This window comes from Cetorhinus maximus, unplaced genomic scaffold, assembly GCF_964194155.1.
Source record: "Cetorhinus maximus unplaced genomic scaffold, sCetMax3.hap1.1 HAP1_SCAFFOLD_389, whole genome shotgun sequence".
NCBI classification, from domain to species: domain Eukaryota; kingdom Metazoa; phylum Chordata; class Chondrichthyes; order Lamniformes; family Cetorhinidae; genus Cetorhinus; species Cetorhinus maximus.
Window position 1 is genome coordinate 57,156 of NW_027596335.1, and position 20,760 is coordinate 77,915.

General features: G+C 57.5%; 1 protein-coding gene across 1 annotated transcript in view; it reads right to left on the minus strand.

Annotated features, from left to right (window-relative positions):
* Positions 1 to 3,611: 3,611 nt before the first annotated feature.
* LOC144673579 (synapsin-2-like) overlaps positions 3,612 to 20,760 on the minus strand; it is a 322,886-nt gene continuing 305,737 nt past the window's right edge. Inside the window, exons 10-13 of the mRNA XM_078535332.1 lie at positions 15,636 to 15,785; positions 14,401 to 14,452; positions 10,846 to 11,635; positions 3,612 to 3,747 (exon numbers count right to left, since the gene is read on the minus strand). Coding sequence (XP_078391458.1) covers positions 3,612 to 3,747; positions 10,846 to 11,635; positions 14,401 to 14,452; positions 15,636 to 15,785 — 1,128 coding nt within the window. The remainder of the gene's footprint in view (positions 3,748 to 10,845; positions 11,636 to 14,400; positions 14,453 to 15,635; positions 15,786 to 20,760) is intronic.

Consider the following 20,760-nt stretch of genomic DNA (forward strand, 5'->3'; position numbering starts at 1 on the left):
GAGGGAGTGGTGAGGAATATTGCAGATGGCTGCTGTGGGGGTCTGATTGGGATCAATGCAGAGCTGGGGGGAGGGTGCGAAGTGGATGGCTCCTACTTGAATGTCCATTCCAGCCCCAATAACAGTGCCAGTTTTCCAAAGAATATTCAGCAGAGATTGTACATAAAGGGGGCACTTACCACAAGGGTTCAAAGAGACACTTAAACTACTATATAAGGCAGTGTGCATAGAATTACAACATCTAGAGTACACAAGGAGGTATGAACCTCTATAGATACACACAGTACCACTCACGGAATACTATGAGGAGAGGAGTCCCAGAAGCTGGTGGTCAAGAGTCGGGGCTTTCCTTTCCCCTACGTTTGGCTCTGTTCTCCTTCCTGGGAAACGGGCTAGAATCTGCCTCGAATTGGCTTCCGAGGGCGATATTCTCCATGGCGTTCCTTCCTACGGAGTTCTGTTCCCCTGTTCCCACCCTTCTTTCCACCACCCCCACCCCACCGGAAAAACTCAGCAGGTTTGGCAGCATCTGCGGGGAGGGACACAGTTAACGTTTCGAGTCCGCATGACCCTTCAACAGAACTAAGTAAAAATAGAGAAGGGGTGAAATATAAGGTGGTTTAAGGGGACAAGAAGAGCTGGATAGAGGGCCAGTGATAGGTGGAGGTAACCAAAAGATGTCACAGACAAAAGGCCAAAGAGATGTTGAAGGTGGTGATATTATCTACAGGAATGTGCCAATTAAGAGTAGAAAGCAGGACGAGCAAGGTACAGATAGCCCTGGTGGGGTGGGGGGGAAGGGATCGAAATAGGCTAAAAGGTAGAGAGACAACAAGGTTAAGAGAGAGGTCGGCGTGATAACTGTTCAATGACTCGAGGGGCCGAATGGCTCCCTGTTTCTCTCCTCCCAGCTCCTAGGGCGGGCCCGATTGGCGCCCCCACCCCACCCGATTCGACCAGCTTCTGGGACCGCCCGGATGGTGGACACTGTTACAGTCACAGTGATATTCTTCAATCACACTGAGCACTTTACAACACAGAGAACCGACGGTGGAGGGTGGGGGGTGATGCGTGTATTTACATTGCATGGTTATGGGGATTGAGGGCAGGGTATGCGGGGTGGAGTGAAAAATAATCTCCTTCGGCCTCTGGTAACAGCTCCCCCACCTCCCTCCCAACCTCCCTCCCTTCCCCCTCCACCCCCGCCTCACCCCATGGCAAATGCCGACAGGGCAACACCGGAGACGTTAGCCACGTTATTTATTTGGCTGTCGGCTTCCTCTATTGCGGCGAGCTTTTAGGGTGATGCTACCAAGGCCTCTCCTGTGCTTCTGTGTCAGGACAGGCCCTGGTCTCCAAGCCAGCCCGGCGGAGGCCCTTGCGTGGCCTTGGTTACCACCGGGAGCACCAGTGTCCAACTATAACCAGGCCTTCCTCGTTTCCCCCACCCTGCCCGTGCCGGTCTCCAAGTGACCTAGCGCGTGTCACTGGTGGGGTGCCTGTCCCCAGTTACCCAGGGTCGTCCCGGTCCCCTCGAACTTTTGGAAGGTCACCCTCCAGGGCGACGCCCCGGTGAGCAATCCCGGGAGAGACGGGTTTACCGTATAGAAACCGATAAAATTCTAACAGGACCAGGCAGGGTAGATGTTCCCGATGGTGGTGGGGGGGGTCACAGTCTGAAGGTACGGGGTGGACCATTTAGGACTGAGATGAGGAGAAATGTCTTCACCCAGAGAGCCTGTGGAATTCACTACCACAGAAAGTAGTAGTTTACCGGGAGCGGGAGGAACCGGCGGCTTGGAGGAGGAGGGGGGGTGGGGGGTAGTTGGGAATCGTTGGATTATCTACGCCCCACGTCAGCGAGCGTCTGGAGCCTAGTCTCCGCCAGCGCTTTGGCGACTACCCAGTCAACCGGGGCCTTCAGTTCTCCTGAGGCCTTGGATCGCACCCCCCCAACCCCCACCCAGGCCACTGGCAGAGGGAGGGAGTGGGGGGGGTCGCTAACCAGAGGGGGACATGGATTGAAGAGAATCGGTAAAGGAGCCCGAGGTGGTGGGGAGGGTTGGTGGGGGGGGAGGAGATGAGGACTTGGAGGGGGTAAAATGTGCAGGGCGCTGCTGGAGGAAGAGCCAATAGGATGGCTCTTCGAAAGAGGAGGCAGGAGCCCCGATGGGCCGAACGGCCTACTCCTGCACTGTTACCGCTCCAGGAATTCGGGGGGGGCGCGAGGATTAGAGTCAGTGGGCGTGCGGGGTGCAGGGCCGGTGGCTTCGTGCCCTGAATGCACCCCTCCCCTGCACCCCCACCCCCTCCCCCGCACCCCCACCCCCGCACCCCCACCCCCTCCCCCGCACCCCCACCCCCTCCCCCGCACCCCCTCCCCCACACCCCCACCCCTCCCCCGCACCCTCACCCCTCCCCCTCCTCCGTCCCCTCCCCCGCACCCCACCTAAAGGAGATTATTTTTCTGTTCAATATATCTGTTTATATAGATAATGAGGTGGCATGCTGTATATCTCTCCCTCCTGTACACTATCTCGTGCGAACAGTCCATCTTTGATCCAGAGAAAGCTGAGGGGTTTGGTGCGGCCGGGCGGTTCTGAGCACCGGTAGCCGCTGCTGATAAGCGAGCTGAGAGCGGGAATGGGAGAGAGAGGGAAAGTAGGAGACAGAGAGAGAGAGAGAGAGAGAGAGAGAAGAAAAAGGGGGTGAGACCAGACAGAGGGGGAGGGGAGGTTGAGGGAGAGGGATAGATGGAAGAAGTGAGGGACTGGGAGATAGAGGACAAGGGATGTTGAGGGAGAGGGATAGAGGGAAGGAGAGAGGGACTGGGAGATGGAGGACAAGGGATGTTGAGGGAGAGGGATAGAGGACAAGGGATGTTGAGGGTGAGGGATAGAGGGAAGGAAGGAGGGACGTTGAGGGAGAGTGATAGAGGGAAGAAGTGAGGGACTGGGAGATAGAGGACAAGGGATGTTGAGGGAGGGATAGAGGGAAGAAGTGAGGGACTGGGAGATAGAGGACAAGGGATGTTGAGGGAGAGGGAAGGAGGGAGGGATGTTGAGGGAAGAAGAGAGGGACTGGGAGATAGAGGACAAGGGATGTTGAGGGTGAGGGATAGAGGGAAGGAAGGAGGGACGTTGAGGGAGAGGGTTAGAGGGAAGAAGTGAGGGAGTTGGAGATGGGGACAAGGGACGTTGAGGGAGAGGGATAGAGGGAAGGAGAGAGGGACTGGGAGATAGAGGACAAGGGATGTTGAGGGTGAGGGATAGAGTGAAGGAAGGAGGGATGTTGAGGGAGAGTGATAGAGGGAAGAAGTGAGGGAGTTGGAGATGGGGGACAAGGGACGTTGAGGGAGAGGGAGAGAGGGAAGGAGAGAGGGACTGGGAGATAGAGGGAGAGGGCAGTTTGAGGGACATGGAGGGAGAGATGGGGGGGGCGAGGGATGTTGAGGCAGAGAGAGGGAGGAATCAACAGACAGGGAGAGGAGGAGGGACACAGAGACTGCGAGAGGGAAGAGCAGGGAGAGATGGTAGGAGCGAAAGAGAGTGACGGAGGGAGACATAGAGGGGGAGGGATGGAGTGAAAGAGAGAGAGAGAGAGGAGCTCTCTCAATCAGAGAAGAGGCTAGCGAAGGATTTCCTCAGGTTCCGGATAGTTTCAGCCTTTACCTCATCATGACTAAGGCTTGTGCGAGGCAGCAGAGTTTCTGGAATGTTGAAGGTATTTGTCAGAGACTGTGATTTGCTGGAGAATAATGTGAAAAGATTACTATTAAGCACGAGAGGCAAGTGCATACTGTCTTATTTCATCCCCACTCGAGCTAGGGACCGGCGAAATCAAGGAGACGGTTTGGCAAACTGGAAGTGGCAACATAGAGACACTGTCCCTGTCCACTCAGTATCAGGAGGCAGTTGTTAACAGATGTCACCACATCAGTATGGTGGCTCTCCCCCTCTATCTCTGCTTCCCTCTCTCACTCGCTATCTCTCCCTCTTTCACACTTGCAATCGAGACCTCCTGAGCCTCAGTCCCACCTCAGAGTCAGAATGTTGAGGGTTCCAGCCCCTATGCCAATGTTGGGATATAATAATCCAGGCTGGACACTTCCCCCCCGCCCAGTGTAAGTGCTGAGGGAGCGCCGCACTGTCGGAGGGTCAGTGCTGAGGGAGCGCCGCGCTGTCGGAGGGTCAGTGCTGAGGGAGCGCCGCGCTGTCGGAGGGTCGGTGCTGAGGGAGCGCCGCGCTGTCGGAGGGTCAGTGCTGAGGGAGCGCCGCGCTGTCGGAGGGTCAGTGCTGAGGGAGCGCCGCACTGTCGGAGGGTCGGTGCTGAGGGAGCGCCGCACTGTCGGAGGGTCAGTGCTGAGGGAGCGCCGCACTGTCGGAGGGTCAGTGCTGAGGGAGCGCCGCACTGTCGGAGGGTCAGCGCTGAGGGAGCGCCGCACTGTCGGAGGGTCAGCGCTGAGGGAGCGCCGCGCTGTCGGAGGGTTGGTACAAAGTCCCAGCCCTGCAGAGTCATCAGGTGCAGTCGGAAACAACAGAGTTTCGTCCATAGCTTTTGGGGAAGCGGGCAAGTGTTGATGGTGGGGCGGGGTAGTGGATGGGACCTCCCTCAGTGGTTGAGGAGGCGGGGGAGGGGAAGGGATAGTACTCTGCCTTGCACCTCCAGGTCGTGGAGACTTGGGGAGCATCCTGGTTCCGAAACCCTGCCCTGCCTACTGGCACTCACCCCCTCAAGCAACCTGGGATGGAGAGCGAGACTAGGCCCAAGGCCTAGTCAAGCCCAAGCGACCGACAGCCTGAATCAGGGTCTGACGCGTGGGCGAGAGCCCTCCTGAAGAACTTTTGGGAATCTGGGACGCGGGTCAGCAGGATCTGGCTGCCCCTGGTCTTGTTGGGGCACCGGATCCTACCCCAAAAGGCCTCGTGGCCCTCCTCGCCCCACCCCATTGCCCTCCCACCCACACCTCTCCAGACACGGGCTCGGTACTTTGTCTCAACGCGTTGGCGAACCCCCAAGTCTCCAGAACATTCTATAAGCGGCTTGGCACGAATCTACAGGAGGGGGGGATTAAGGTGAGAAGCTCCCCCACCCCAAACCCCTCTCCACAATTTATTTCAGCCTCAAATAATTTATCAGAAAAGTTGCACATGGGGAGATTCGCTGTTCCCCGCTGCACGCTATTCTCAGCTGACATCCCACCTCACCCACAACTTTAAAACACACACCATGAGGTAGTGACTGAGAGACACCAGTCAGTGTACAGATATCTCCCTGAGAGAGAGAGAGGGGACTGAGAGACACCAGTCAGTGTACAGATATTTCCCTGAGAGAGAGGGACTGAGAGACACCAGTCAGTGTACAGATATTTCCCTGAGAGAGAGGGACTGAGAGACACCAGTCAGTGTACAGATATCTCCCTGAGAGAGAGGGGACTGAGAGACACCAGTCAGTGTACAGATATCTCCCCAAGAGAGAGGGGGGACTGAGAGACACCAGTCAGTGTACAGATATCTCCCTGAGAGAGAGGGGGGACTGAGAGACACCAGTCAGTTGTACAGATATCTCCCTGAGAGAGAGGGGACTGAGAGACACCAGTCAGTATACAGATATCTCGCTGAGAGAGAGGGGACTGAGAGACACCAGTCAGTGTACAGATATCTCCCTGAGAGAGAGGGGACTGAGAGACACGAGTCAGTGTACAGATATCTCCCTGAGAGAGAGGGGACTGAGAGACACCAGTCAGTGTACAGATATCTCCCTGAGAGAGAGAGAGGACTGAGAGACCCCAGTCAGTGTACAGATATCTCCCTGAGAGAGAGGGGACTGAGAGATACCAGTCAGTGTACAGATATCTCCCTGAGAGAGAGGGGACTGAGAGACACCAGTCAGTGTACAGATATCTCCCTGAGAGAGAGAGGAGACTGAGAGACACCAGTCAGTGTACAGATATCTCCCTGAGAGAGAGAGGGGACTGAGAGACACCAGTCAGTGTACAGATATCTCCCCGAGAGAGAGGGGGGACTGAGAGACACCAGTCAGTGTACAGATATCTCCCTGAGAGAGAGGGGGGACTGAGAGACCCCAGTCAGTGTACAGATATCTCCCTGAGAGAGAGGGGACTGAGAGATACCAGTCAGTGTACAGATATCTCCCTGAGAGAGAGGGGACTGAGAGACACCAGTCAGTGTACAGATATCTCCCTGAGAGAGAGAGGGGACTGAGAGACACCAGTCAGTGTACAGATATCTCCCTGAGAGAGAGAGGGGACTGAGAGACACCAGTCAGTGTACAGATATCTCCCTGAGAGAGAGAGGGGACTGAGAGACTCCAGTCAGTGTACAGATATCTCCCTGAGAGAGAGAGGGGACTGAGAGACACCAGTCAGTGTACAGATATCTCCCTGAGAGAGAGGGGACTGAGAGACACCAGTCAGTGTATAGATATCTCCCTGAGAGAGAGAGAGGGGACTGAGAGACACCAGTCAGTGTACAGATATCTCCCTGAGAGAGAGGGGACTGAGAGACACCAGTCAGTGTATAGATATCTCCCTGAGAGAGAGGGGGGACTGAGAGACACCAGTCAGTGTATAGATATCTCCCTGAGAGAGAGAGAGAGAGGGGACTGAGAGACACCAGTCAGTGTATAGATATCTCCCTGAGAGAGAGAGAGGGGACTGAGAGACACCAGTCAGTGTACAGATATCTCCCTGAGAGAGAGGGGACTGAGAGACACCAGTCAGTCTATAGATATCTCCCTGAGAGAGAGGGGGGACTGAGAGACACCAGTCAGTGTATAGATATCTCCCTGAGAGAGAGAGAGAGAGGGGACTGAGAGACACCAGTCAGTGTACAGATATCTCCCTGAGAGAGAGGGGATTGAGAGGCACCAGTCAGTGTACAGATATCTCCCTGAGAGAGAGGGGATTGAGAGGCACCAGTCAGTGTACAGATATCTCCCTGAGAGAGAGAGGGGACTGAGAGACACCAGTCAGTGTACAGATATCTCCCTGAGAGAGAGAGGGGACTGAGAGACACCAGTCAGTGTACAGATATCTCTCTGAGAGAGAGGGGACTTAGAGACACCAGTCAGTGTACAGATATCTCCCTGAGAGAGAGGGGACTGAGAGACACCAGTCAGTGTATAGATATCTCCCTGAGAGAGAGAGAGGGGACTGAGGCACCAGTCAGTGTACAGATATCTCCCTGAGAGAGAGAGAGGGGACTGAGAGACACCAGTCAGTGTACAGATATTTCCCTGAGAGAGAGGGACTGAGAGACACCAGTCAGTGTACAGATATCTCCCTGAGAGAGAGAGGGGACTGAGAGACACCAGTCAGTGTACAGATATCTCTCTGAGAGAGAGGGGACTTAGAGACACCAGTCAGTGTACAGATATCTCCCTGAGAGAGAGGGGACTGAGAGACACCAGTCAGTGTATAGATATCTCCCTGAGAGAGAGAGAGGGGACTGAGGCACCAGTCAGTGTACAGATATCTCCCTGAGAGAGAGAGAGGGGACTGAGAGACACCAGTCAGTGTACAGATATTTCCCTGAGAGAGAGGGACTGAGAGACACCAGTCAGTGTACAGATATCTCCCTGAGAGAGAGGGGACTGAGAGACACCAGTCAGTGTACAGATATCTCCCCAAGAGAGAGGGGGGACTGAGAGACACCAGTCAGTGTACAGATATCTCCCCAAGAGAGAGGGGGGACTGAGAGACACCAGTCAGTGTACAGATATCTCCCTGAGAGAGAGGGGACTGAGAGATACCAGTCAGTGTACAGATATCTCCCTGAGAGAGAGGGGACTGAGAGACACCAGTCAGTGTACAGATATCTCCCTGAGAGAGAGAGGGGACTGAGAGACACCAGTCAGTGTACAGATATCTCCCTGAGAGAGAGAGGGGACTGAGAGACACCAGTCAGTGTACAGATATCTCCCTGAGAGAGAGAGGGGACTGAGAGACTCCAGTCAGTGTACAGATATCTCCCTGAGAGAGAGAGGGGACTGAGAGACACCAGTCAGTGTACAGATATCTCCCTGAGAGAGAGGGGACTGAGAGACACCAGTCAGTGTATAGATATCTCCCTGAGAGAGAGAGAGGGGACTGAGAGACACCAGTCAGTGTACAGATATCTCCCTGAGAGAGAGGGGACTGAGAGACACCAGTCAGTGTATAGATATCTCCCTGAGAGAGAGGGGGGACTGAGAGACACCAGTCAGTGTATAGATATCTCCCTGAGAGAGAGAGAGAGAGGGGACTGAGAGACACCAGTCAGTGTACAGATATCTCCCTGAGAGAGAGGGGACTGAGAGACACCAGTCAGTGTATAGATATCTCCCTGAGAGAGAGAGAGGGGACTGAGAGACACCAGTCAGTGTATAGATATCTCCCTGAGAGAGAGAGAGAGAGGGGACTGAGAGACACCAGTCAGTGTATAGATATCTCCCTGAGAGAGAGAGAGGGGACTGAGAGACACCAGTCAGTGTACAGATATCTCCCTGAGAGAGAGGGGACTGAGAGACACCAGTCAGTGTACAGATATCTCCCTGAGAGAGAGGGGATTGAGAGGCACCAGTCAGTGTACAGATATCTCCCTGAGAGAGAGGGGATTGAGAGGCACTAGTCAGTGTACAGATATCTCCCTGAGAGAGAGAGGGGACTGAGAGACACCAGTCAGTGTACAGATATCTCCCTGAGAGAGAGAGGGGACTGAGAGACACCAGTCAGTGTACAGATATCTCTCTGAGAGAGAGGGGACTTAGAGACACCAGTCAGTGTACAGATATCTCCCTGAGAGAGAGGGGACTGAGAGACACCAGTCAGTGTATAGATATCTCCCTGAGAGAGAGAGAGGGGACTGAGGCACCAGTCAGTGTACAGATATCTCCCTGAGAGAGAGAGAGGGGACTGAGAGACACCAGTCAGTGTACAGATATTTCCCTGAGAGAGAGGGACTGAGAGACACCAGTCAGTGTACAGATATCTCCCTGAGAGAGAGGGGACTGAGAGACACCAGTCAGTGTACAGATATCTCCCCAAGAGAGAGGGGGGACTGAGAGACACCAGTCAGTGTACAGATATCTCCCTGAGAGAGAGGGGGGACTGAGAGACACCAGTCAGTTGTACAGATATCTCCCTGAGAGAGAGGGGACTGAGAGACACCAGTCAGTATACAGATATCTCGCTGAGAGAGAGGGGACTGAGAGACACCAGTCAGTGTACAGATATCTCCCTGAGAGAGAGGGGACTGAGAGACACCAGTCACTGTACAGATATCTCCCTGAGAGAGAGAGGGGACTGAGAGACACCAGTCAGTGCACAGATATCTCCATGAGAGAGAGGGGACTGAGAGACACCAGTCAGCATACAGATATCTCCCTGAGAGAGAGGGACTGAGAGACACCAGTCAGTGTACAGATATCTCCCTGAGAGAGGGGACAGAGAGACACCAGTCAGTGTACAGATATCTCCCTGAGAGAGAGGGGACTGAGAGACACCAGTCAGTGTACAGATATCTCCCTGAGAGAGAGAGGGGACTGAGAGACACCAGTCAGTGTACAGATATCTCCCTGAGAGAGAGAGAGAGACTGACAGTGTCTCTGGAGTTTGGAAGAATGAAGGGTAATCACTCAATTAATTGAAACATATCAGATTATGAAGGGGATTGCTGGGATAGAGTCAGAGGTTGTGTCCCCTGGCTGGGGAATCTAGGGCACTGGGGTCACAGTCTCAGGATAAGAGGCAAATCATTTGGGACTGAGATGAGGAAAAATGTATTCACTCAAAGAGTTGTGACTCTTTGGAATTGTCTCCACCAGGGGGAATCTGTTCATCCTACAGGAAGGGCCAGGGGAAAATGGGGCAATTTGCCACTTCCAAGCAGAGCATTAGTCTACTGAAAGTAGTGACTGAATGGAGGCCCATTTCTAACCGTAGTGTCTAACAATTTGTTCTCTGGTGAAAGGAGAGACCTCCCCTTGCTCCCTGAGGTAGCAGCAGAGTGTTTATTGAGAAAATTACGGGAAGACCAAACTAGGCCACATTACGCCAAACTAGGCCGATCTCGGCTGAGCTAGGCCCAATGAGGACTCTCTGGGCTGAGCTAGGCCCAATGAGGACTCTCTGGGCTGAGCTAGACCCAACAAGGCCTCGCTGGGCTGAGCTAGGCCACTCTGGGCTGAGTTAGGCTCAACTAGGCCGCTCTGAGCTGAGCTAGGTCCTACTAGGCCCCATGGGCTGAGCTAGACTCAACTAGGCAACTCTAGGCTGAGCTAGGCCCAACTAGGCCACTCTGGGCTGAGCTAGGGCCAACTAGGCCGTTCTGGGCTGAGTTACACCCATAGGCTTCGCTAGCCTGAGCTAGGCCCAAGTAGGCCACTCTAGGCTGAGTTAGATTCCAAAGGCTTCACTAACCTGAGCTAGGCCCAAGTAGGCCGCTCTAGGCTGAGTTACATTCCATAGGCTTCACTAACCTGAGCTAGGCCCAAGTAGGCCGCTCTAGGCTGAGTTACATTCCATAGACTTCACTAACCTGAGCTAGGCCCAAGTAGGCCACTCTGGGCTCAGTTAGGCCCAACGAGGCTTCACTCGCTTGAACCAAGCCAAACTAGGCACTCTGGACTGAACTAGGCTTCACCAGCCTGAGCTGGGCCAAACTAGGATAGCCTGAACCACAGAACTAGGCCTAACTAGATTTTGCCCAACCGGGCCCAGATGGGCTTCATGAGCCCGAACCAGGCCAAATTAGACACAAGGCGGCTTAATTACCTTCACCCGAGGCAACTCTAATTTAACTAGGCAGTACTAGGCCGAAGCCTGACCGTTGCGACGATGCTTACTTCATTTGGGGATGAGGGGCGGGCACATCTTGCTGTGGTGCCTTTTGAAGAGCTGGGGGCTTCTGCTGGATAGATGGCCTGCCCTGTTGCTGGCCCGGACCCATCCTGCCTTGTCCCTGTTGGCCCTGGACGACAGGCCTGGGCTGCTGGGTGGTGGGAGGCCCCTGCCTGGACTGCTGCTGCTGCCCGGGCCCCCTCTGCTGGGGCGGTGCCACCTGCGGTTGACGCTGAGGCGGTGGGCCTCCCTGCCGCTGCGGCCCTCCTGGCCCCGGTTGCTGGGCCTGTTGGCTCCCGGGGCCCGCCTGGCGGTGAGGCTGGCTGGGGGTCGGGCCGGGGGTCGGGCCTGGAGGTTTCGGCTGCTGCTGGGGCCCGGTTGGGGCCTGCCGTTGCTGCTGCTGCTGCGCCCCGGGCCCCGGTTGGCGCTGGTGCTGGGGGGAGTGCTGGCCGGCCAGGCCCGGTTGCCGTGGCATCTGGGGCGACCCCTGCCCGCCACCGGCGTGCCTCTGTTGCTGTGGCGATGGCTGGTTCACTGCCCGGGCCTGCTGCGGAGGCCCTTGGCGTGGCGGCTGCTGCTGCTGCTGTGGCTGGGCAGGCTGCCCCACAGGGCTCAGTTGGCGCTGAATGGGCGGAGGAGGCTGGACCGTGGGGCTTATCGCTCTCTGCTGGTGGCCAGAGGGACTGCCAGACTGCGGACTCAGGCCTTGGATCTGCTGGCCTTGGGGAGGAGGCCTCTGATGCGAGGGAGGGCCTTGACGTTGAGGCTGATGGCTGGTAGGCTGTTGAGGACCCCCTGTAATAGAAAAAAAGGACAGTTGATTTGTATTAGTATAAAATTAGGAACAGGAGGAGGCCATTCGGCCCCTCTCGAGTCTGTTACACAGGAACAGGAGGAGGCCCATTCAGCCCCCCTCTTGAGCCTGTTACACAGGAACAGGAGGAGGCCATTCAGCCCCTCTCGAGCCTGTTACACAGGAACAGGAGGAGGCCATTCAGCCCCTCTCGAGCCTGTTACACAGGAACAGGAGGAGGCCATTCAGCCCCTCTCGAGCCTGTTACACAGGAACAGGAGGAGGCCCATTCAGCCCCCCTCCTCGAGCCTGTTCCACCATTCAGTCTGGTCACGGCTGATCTGTATCTTAACCCCATCTACCTGTCTCGGTTCAGTAATCCCCTTACCCAACAAAAATCTATCAGTCTCGGGTTTGAAATTTCCAATTGAACCCCCCCAGCTTTTTGTTTGGGGGGAGGGTTGCGCGTGAGAGTTCCAGATTTCCACTCCCCTTTGTGTGAAGAAGTGCTTCTTGACATCACCCCTGAACGGGCCTGGCTCTTGTTTTAAGGTTCTGCTCCCTTGTTCTGGACTTCCACCCCTCCCCTGCCCCCCACCAGCGTAAATAGTTTCTCTCTATTGACCCTATCGAATCCTTTAACCATCTTCAACCCCTCCATCAGATTCCACCCCCCCCTTAATCTTCGATCCTTGGGGGAATACAAGCCCGGTCTGTGGGACCAGTCCTCGAAATTTAAACCTTTCAGCCTGGGATCGTTGTGGTGAATCTACACTGCACCCTCTGCAAGGTCAATATAACCTTCCTGATGAGCGGGGTACAGAACTGAACACAATTATTCCCGTCTGCGCCAATTAGTCTCTAAATGACCCCGGGCCCAGAACTGAAAACAGTTACTCATGTCTACGCAATTAGGCTCTAAATGACCCCGGGCCCAGAACTGAAAACAGTTACTCACGTCTACGCAATTAGGCTCTAAATGACCCCGGGCCCAGAACTGAAAACAGTTACTCACGTCTACGCAATTAGGCTCTAAATGACCCCGGGCCCAGAACTGAAAACAGTTACTCACGTCTACGCAATTAGGCTCTAAATGACCCCGGGCCCAGAACTGAAAACAGTTACTCACGTCTACGCAATTAGGCTCTAAATGACCCCGGGCCCAGAACTGAAAACAGTTACTCACGTCTACGCAATTAGGCTCTAAATGACCCCGGGCCCAGAACTGAAAACAGTTACTCACGTCTACGCAATTAGGCTCTAAATGACCCCGGGCCCAGAACTGAAAACGGTTACTCATGTCTACGCAATTAGTCTCTAAGTGACCCCAGGCCTGGGGCTGAACACAGTTACTGCAGATGGGGGTCTGACCAACGCTATTTATAGAGTAACCATAACATCCCTTTATAATTCAACCCCATCCGCTCGTGATTCCTGTTCTCAGGAATGACCTCTTCACATAAAGGGTAATGGGAATCTGCTCAAACCCTGGGACGGTCCTCGCGTTCTTCCCACTATTCAGGAAGTGGTAGAATATTCCCCCCAGTGCCTGTTGGTCCCTGTCGTACATAATCTCCGTGGCGTAATTATACGAGTTAGAGACGGTGGCTCGAGTGGCAGACTGGGGATTCGTGTTTGGAGCGAATCGCCTGAGACTCCTGGTGATCCTGTCCATTGGACCAGAGAATGGTTCAGTCCATTGATGTAGAAAATGGTTCGGTCCATTGATGTGGAAAATGGTTCGGTCCATTGATATGGAAAATGGTCCAGTCCATTGATCTGGAAGATGGTTCGGTCCATTGATATGGAGTTGGAAAATGGTTTGGTCCATTGAGTTGGAAAATGGTTTGGTCCATTGAGTTGGAAAATGGTTTGGTCCATTGAGTTGGAAAGTGGTTTGGTCCATTGAGTTGGAAAGTGGTTTGGTCCATTGAGTTGGAAAGTGGTTTGGTCCATTGAGTTGGAAAGTGGTTTGGTCCATTGAGTTGGAAAGTGGTTTGGTCCATTGAGTTGGAAAATGGTTTGGTCCATTGAGTTGGAAAATGGTTTGGTCCATTGAGTTCAAAAATGGTTTGGTCCATTGAGTTGGAAAATGGTTTGGTCCATTGAGTTGGAAAATGGTTTGGTCCATTGAGTTCAAAAATGGTTTGGTCCATTGAGTTGGAAAGTGGTTTGGTCCATTGAGTTGGAAAATGGTTTGGTCCATTGAGTTGGAAAATGGTTTGGTCCATTGAGTTGGAAAATGGTTTGGTCCATTGAGTTGGAAAATGGTTTGGTCCATTGAGTTGGAAAATGGTTTGGTCCATTGAGTTCAAAAATGGTTTGGTCCATTGAGTTGGAAAATGGTTTGGTCCATTGAGTTGGAAAATGGTTTGGTCCATTGAGTTGGAAAATGGTTTGGTCCATTGAGTTCAAAAATGGTTCTTTCCATTGAGTTGGAAAAGTGGTTTGGTCCATTGGGATGGGAAATGGTTCGGTCCATTGGGATGGGAAATGGTTCGGTCAATTGAGATGGGAAATGGCTCAGTCCATCGGGATCCCCACAATTTGTGGGGGGTGGGGGGGGGGGGAGATGGTCCAGTCCATCTAGTGCGATACCCCCGCGGAATGCGTCAGATAGTTCGGTCTGCAGATCGCACCAAACCGCCCCCCCCCTCCCCCTCCCCCTCCCTTCCCCCACCTCCGCCCCTCAGGGCGCAGGGGGTTCCCGCGGGACAAGGGTGCGACACAGCCATCGGAGCTGGGCGCGCGCGGGCGCCACGGTTACCTTGCGGCGGAGGGCGCTGCTGCGGGAGGGGTCCTTGCTGGAGCCCGGGGCTCTGCCTCAGGGGAGGCTGGGCGGACATCGGGTGTGGAGGCATCTGAGGCGAGGGAAGGGAATAAGAGAGAGACACAAGAGGAAAAACAACGTCAATCGGCCGATCTCCCAATTCGATAGACCCCCTCCCCGGGTGACAATCCGCTCGAATTAAGAATTGACCACCCCCAACCCGAGGGCTCCCAACTCTTACCCACACACCACCGCAGGGGAACATCCTGAGCCAGGGGAGTTCCCAGTGCATGGTCTTCGGTGGGATGAATGAGGGGAGGGGACGTGGTTTAATCTACAAGGGTTTTGGTAGGGGACTGAGAGGTCTGGGGCCCAAGGGGGTTTGGTACGCAAGGGCCCCCCTTCCCCCTCAAGGTGAAAAGGCACATCGAGAGCGGTTGGGTTAAATGAGCAAAAGCACAAGGGGACCCTCTTGTGTACACAGAGTCCAACTACTGTCATCGCGTGACACGAAACCTTTCATAAATCGCTGGTTAGGGCCTCAGCTTGGGGTATGGTGTCCGTCTCCCACCCCAGCACATTCTTGGGTGGTGGGGGGGGGTGGAGGAAGGATGTCGAGGGTCTCGGTGGGGGAAGGTTGCGGAGGGGATTTACCAGGAGGGTTCCCCGGGAGATGAGGGGGATCTTCAGTTCACGTTGGGAGAGACCGGAGAAGCCCGGGGTTGTTCTCCTCGGAGCGGAGGAGAAGGTGAAGGGGTCGGGTGGCGGGGGGGGGGGGGGATCGAATCGAGGGGGAGGTTCAAAATCACGAGGGGGGGGTCTCGATCGAGTGAAAATGAGGAGAAACTGTTCCCAGTGGCGGGAGGGTCGGTAACCAGAGAGGAGGGGGGGACACAGATTGAAGAGAATCGGCGGGAGGGAGGGAGGGGGAAGGGGAGATGAGGAGAATTTTGTTTATTTTGGACGTGGCGGGTTGTTGTGATCTGGAAGGCGCTGCCCGAAAGGGCGGGAGAAGCAGATTCACCCTCGAAAAGTTGGGGGGGGGAAGGATAAATGCTGGAAGGGGGACAAAATTTGCTGGGGGGGCGCGGAGGAGGAGGAGAGAGTGTGGGACTAATTGGATAGATCTTTCAAAGGGGCCGGCACGGGCACGATGGGAGGAATGGCCTCTCGTCTACTCTGAACGATTTCCCCCCCACTTCCCCCCCACCGTGCGAAGGTTCCGGTCTCACCTGAGGCGGCTGCGCTGGGGGGGGTCTCACGGGAGATGGGCTGGGAATCCTGGGCAAAACCTGACTCATCTTGGCCACGACGAGGTCAGCGATGAGCAGCTTGTCTTCCTCCTGGTGTTCCCCGATGAGAGGCATGGCACAGTCCATCACCTGGGCAAAACAGCGACAGGACATTAGGTGGCGAGACGAGAGGCTGAGGAGTGGGGGGTACCAAAAATCAATCAGCACCCACGCTGGCCCGGACAACCCACTTCCTCGCCCACCCCAGAGACTCGAGCTCCATAATCCAGACCAGGCACTACCCGCCGCCTGCCCTCCTCGGTGCCAGTGCTGAGGGAGCGCCGCGCTGTGGGAGGGTCAGCACCGAGGGAGCGCCACGCTGTCGGAGGGTCAGTGCTGAGGGAGCGCCGCGCTGTGGGAGGGTCAGCACCGAGGGAGCGCCGCACTGTCGGAGGGTCAGGGCTGAGGGAGCGCCGCACTGTCGGAGGGTCAGCGCTGAGGGAGCGCTGCACTGTCGGAGGGTCAGTGCTGAGGGAGCGCCGCACTGTCGGAGGGTCAGTGCCGAGGGAGCGCCGCCCTGTTGGAGGGTCAGTGCTGAGGGAGCGCCGCACTGTGGGAGGGTCAGTGCTGAGGGAGCGCCGCACTGTCGGAGGGTCAGTGCTGAGGGAGCGCCACACTGTCGGAGGGTCAGTGCTGAGGGAGCGCCGCACTGTCGGTGGGTCAGTGCCGAGGGAGCGCTGCACTGTCGGAGGCTCAGTGCCGAGGGAGCGCCGCACTGTCGGAGGGTCAGCGCTGAGGGAGCGCCGCACTGTGGGAGGGTCGGTGCCGAGGGAGCGCCGCACTGTCGGAGGGTCTGTGCCGAGGGAGGGTCTATGCCGAGGGAGCGCCGCACTGTCGGAGGGTCAGTGCTGAGGGAGCACCGCACTGTCGGAGGGTCAGCGCCGAGGGAGCGCCGCACTGTCGGAGGGTCAGCGCCGAGGGAGCGCTGCACTGTCGGAGGGTCAGCGCCGAGGGAGCGCCGCACTGTCGGAGGGTCAGTGCCGAGGGAGTGCCGCACTGTCGGAGGGTCAGTGCTGAGGGAGCGCCGCACTGTCGGAGGGTCAGTGCTGAGGGAGCGCCGCACTGTCGGAGGGTCAGTGCCGAGGGAGCGCCGCACTGTCGGAGGGTCAGTGCCGAGGGAGCGCCGCACTGTCGGAGGGTCAGTGCCGAGGGAGCGCCGCACTGTCGGAGGGTCAGTGCCGAGGGAGCGCCGCACTGTGGGAGGGTCAGTGCTGAGGGAGCGCCGCACTGTGGGAGGGTCAGTGCTGAGGGAGCGCAGCACTGTCGGAGGGTCAGTGCTGAGGGAGCGCCGCACTGTGGGAGGGTCAGGGCTGAGGGAGCACCGCACTGTCGGAGGGTCAGTGCTGAGGGAGCGCCGCACTGTCGGAGGCTCAGTGCCGAGGGAGCGCCGCACTGTCGGAGGGTCAGCGCTGAGGGAGCGCCGCACTGTGGGAGGGTCGGTGCCGAGGGAGCGCCGCACTGTCGGAGGGTCTGTGCCGAGGGAGGGTCTATGCCGAGGGAGCGCCGCACTGTCGGAGGGTCAGTGCTGAGGGAGCACCGCACTGTCGGAGGGTCAGCGCCGAGGGAGCGCCGCACTGTCGGAGGGTCAGCGCCGAGGGAGCGCCGCACTGTCGGAGGGTCAGCGCCGAGGGAGCGCCGCACTGTCGGAGGGTCAGCGCCGAGGGAGCGCCGCACTGTCGGAGGGTCAGTGCTGAGGGAGCGCCGCACTGTCGGAGGGTCAGTGCCGAGGGAGCGCCGCACTGTCGGAGGGTCAGTGCCGAGGGAGCGCCGCACTGTCGGAGGGTCAGTGCCGAGGGAGCGCCGCACTGTGGGAGGGTCAGTGCCGAGGGAGCGCCGCACTGTCGGAGGGTCAGTGCCGAGGGAGCGCCGCACTGTCGGAGGGTCAGTGCCGAGGGAGCGCCGCACTGTCGGAGGGTCAGTGCCGAGGGAGCGCCGCACTGTGGGAGGGTCAGTGCTGAGGGAGCGCAGCACTGTCGGAGGGTCAGTGCTGAGGGAGAGCCGCACTGTCGGAGGGTCAGTGCTGAGGAACGAGACATTAAACCCAAGGCCTGCGTCTCCCACTCAGGCAGACGTAATGGATCCCACGGCCGCTAGTGGAAGTGGAGGTGAGGGGAGTTCGCTCCACATTCCTGTGTCCAATATTTTACGCTTCAACTTCAACCGATAATCATTGAAAATAAGATGAACAGCTCTTCCATGGTTTTGAGATTGTGGGATCGTGCTGTCCAGAAAATGGTTGCTGTATTTTATAACAGAGCAGCTACTTTGGAAAATAACTGATTGGGTGTCAATATTTGAGATGTGGACTTGCTCAACCAATCGGGGGACGAGGCTGGTGGCCACGCTCAGAGACAGGCTATTCCACCATAGTGGCTGCGCAGAGAGGCTAGGGGCCATTGGACTGAGCAGCCAGTAGCTTAATGAAGATCGTAACACAGGCTGAACACTATGGACACAATGTCCGACCCACTATCCTTCAGTTCAGTGCCTGGACATCAGATCAATCCCCACCTTCTCCCCGTATCCCTCAATCCCCACCTTCTCCCCGTATCCCCCAATCCCCGCCTTCTCCCCGTCTCCCTCAATCCCCACCTTCTCCCCGTATCCCTCAATCCCCACCTTCTCCCCGTATCCCTCAATCCCCACCTTCTCCCCGTATCCCTCAATCCCCACCTTCTCCCCGTATCCCTCAATCCCCACCTTCTCCCCGTATCCCTCAATCCCCACCTTCTCCCCGTATCCCTCAATCCCCACCTTCTCCCCGTATCCCTCAATCCCCACCTTCTCCCCGTATCCCTCAATCCCCACCTTCTCCCCGTATCCCTCAATCCCCACCTTCTCCCCGTATCCCTCAATCCCCACCTTCTCCCCGTATCCCTCAATCCCCACCATCCCCCCCGTATCCCTCAATCCCCACCTTCTCCCCGTATCCCTCAATCCCCACCTTCTCCCCGTATCCCTCAATCCCCACCTTCTCCCCGTATCCCTCAATCCCCACCTTCTCCCCATCTCCCTCAATCCCATGTTTTTCAGTCGGCCATTCCCTCACACTTTGCATTTTGAATGGAACTTGCTATCATGGTCAGGTACAGTTCAGCTCTCGAAGCAGATAACGTGCTAATGGAGCTAAAAGAGCACAGCAAGCTCCCATAGCCAGACACACGGTAAAAGACTGGCTAATCTATTTTTACGTATATTGATTGAGGGACAAGTGTTGGCCCTCAGCACTGACCCTCCGACAGTGCGGCGCTCCCTCAGCACTGACCCTCCGACGGTGCGGCGCTACCTCAGCACTGACCCTCCGACAGTGCGGCGCTCCCTCAGCACTGACCCTCCGACAGTGCGGCGCTCCCTCAGCACTGACCCTCCGACAGTGCGGCGCTCCCTCAGCACTGACCCTCCGACAGTGCGGCGCTCCGTCAGCACTGACCCTCCGACAGTGCGGCGCTCCCTCAGAACTGACCCTCCGACAGTGCGGCGCTCCCTCAGCACTGACCATCGACAGTGCGGCGCTCCCTCAGCACTGACCTTCCCTCAGCGCTGACCCTCCCTCAGCACTGACCCTCCGACAGTGCGGAGCTCCCTCAGCACTGACCCTCCGACAGTGCGGTGCTCCCTCAGCACTGACCCTCCGACAGTGCGGCGCTCCCTCAGCACCGACCCTCCGACAGTGCGGCGCTCCCTCAGCACCGACCCTCCGACAGTGCGGCGCTCCCTCAGCACCGACCCTCCGACAGTGCGGCGCTCCCTCAGCGCTGACCCTCCGACAGCGCGGCGCTCCCTCAGCACTGACCATCCAACAGTGCGGCGCACCTTCAGCACCGACCCTCCGGCAGTGCGGCGCTCCCTCAGCGCTGACCCTCTGACAGAGCGGCGCTCCCTCAGCGCTGACCCTCCCTCAGGGCTGACCCTCCCACAGCGCGGCGCTCCCTCAGCACTGACCCTCCGACAGTGCGGCGCTCCCTCAGCACTGACCCTCCGACAGTGCGGCGCTCCCTCAGCGCCGACCCTCCGACAGTGCGGCGCTCCCTCGGCACTGACCCTCCGACAGTGCGGCGCTCCCTCAACACCGACCCTCCGACAGTGCGGCACTCCCTCAGCGCTGACCCTCCGACAGTGCGGCGCTCCCTCAGCACCGACCCTCCGACAGTGCGGCGCTCCCTCAACGCTGACCCTCCGACAGTGCGGCGCTCCCTCAGCGCCGACCCTCCGACAGTGCGGCGCTCCCTCAGCACCGACCCTCCGACAGTGCGGCGCTCCCTCAGCATTGACCCTCCGACAGTGCGACGCTCCCTCAGCATTGACCCTCCGACAGTGCGGCGCTCCCTCAGCACTGACCCTCCGACAGTGAGGCGCTCCCTCAGCACTGACCCTCCCTCAGCGCTGACCCTCCCTCAGCACTGACCCTCCGACAGTGCGGAGCTCCCTCAGCACTGACCCTCCGACAGTGCGGCGCTCCCTCAGCACTGACGCTCCGACAGTGCGGCGCTCCCTCAGCACTGACGCTCCGACAGTGCGGCGCTCCCTCAGCGCTGACTCTCCGACAGAGCGGCGCTCCCTCAGCACTGACCCTCCCTCAGGGCTGACCCTCCCACAGCGCGCCGCTCCCTCAGCACTGACCCTCCCACAGTGCGGCGCTCCCTCAGCACTGACCCTCCGACAGTGCGGCGCTCCCTCAGCACTGACCCTCCGACAGTGCGGCGCTACCTCAGCACTGACCCTCCGACAGTGCGGCGCTCCCTCAGCACTGACCCTCCGACAGTGCGGCGCTCCCTCAGCACTGACCCTCCGACAGTGCGGCGCTCCCTCAGCACTGACCCTCCGACAGTGCGGCGCTCCCTCAGCACTGACCCTCCGACAGTGCGGCGCTCCCTCAGCACTGACCCTCCGACAGTGCGGCGCTCCCTCAGCACTGACCCTCCCTCAGCGCTGACCCTCCCTCAGCACTGACCCTCCGACAGTGCGGAGCTCCCTCAGCACTGACCCTCCGACAGTGCGGCGCTCCCTCAGCACTGACCCTCCGACAGTGCGGCGCTCCCTCAGCACTGACCCTCCGACAGTGCGG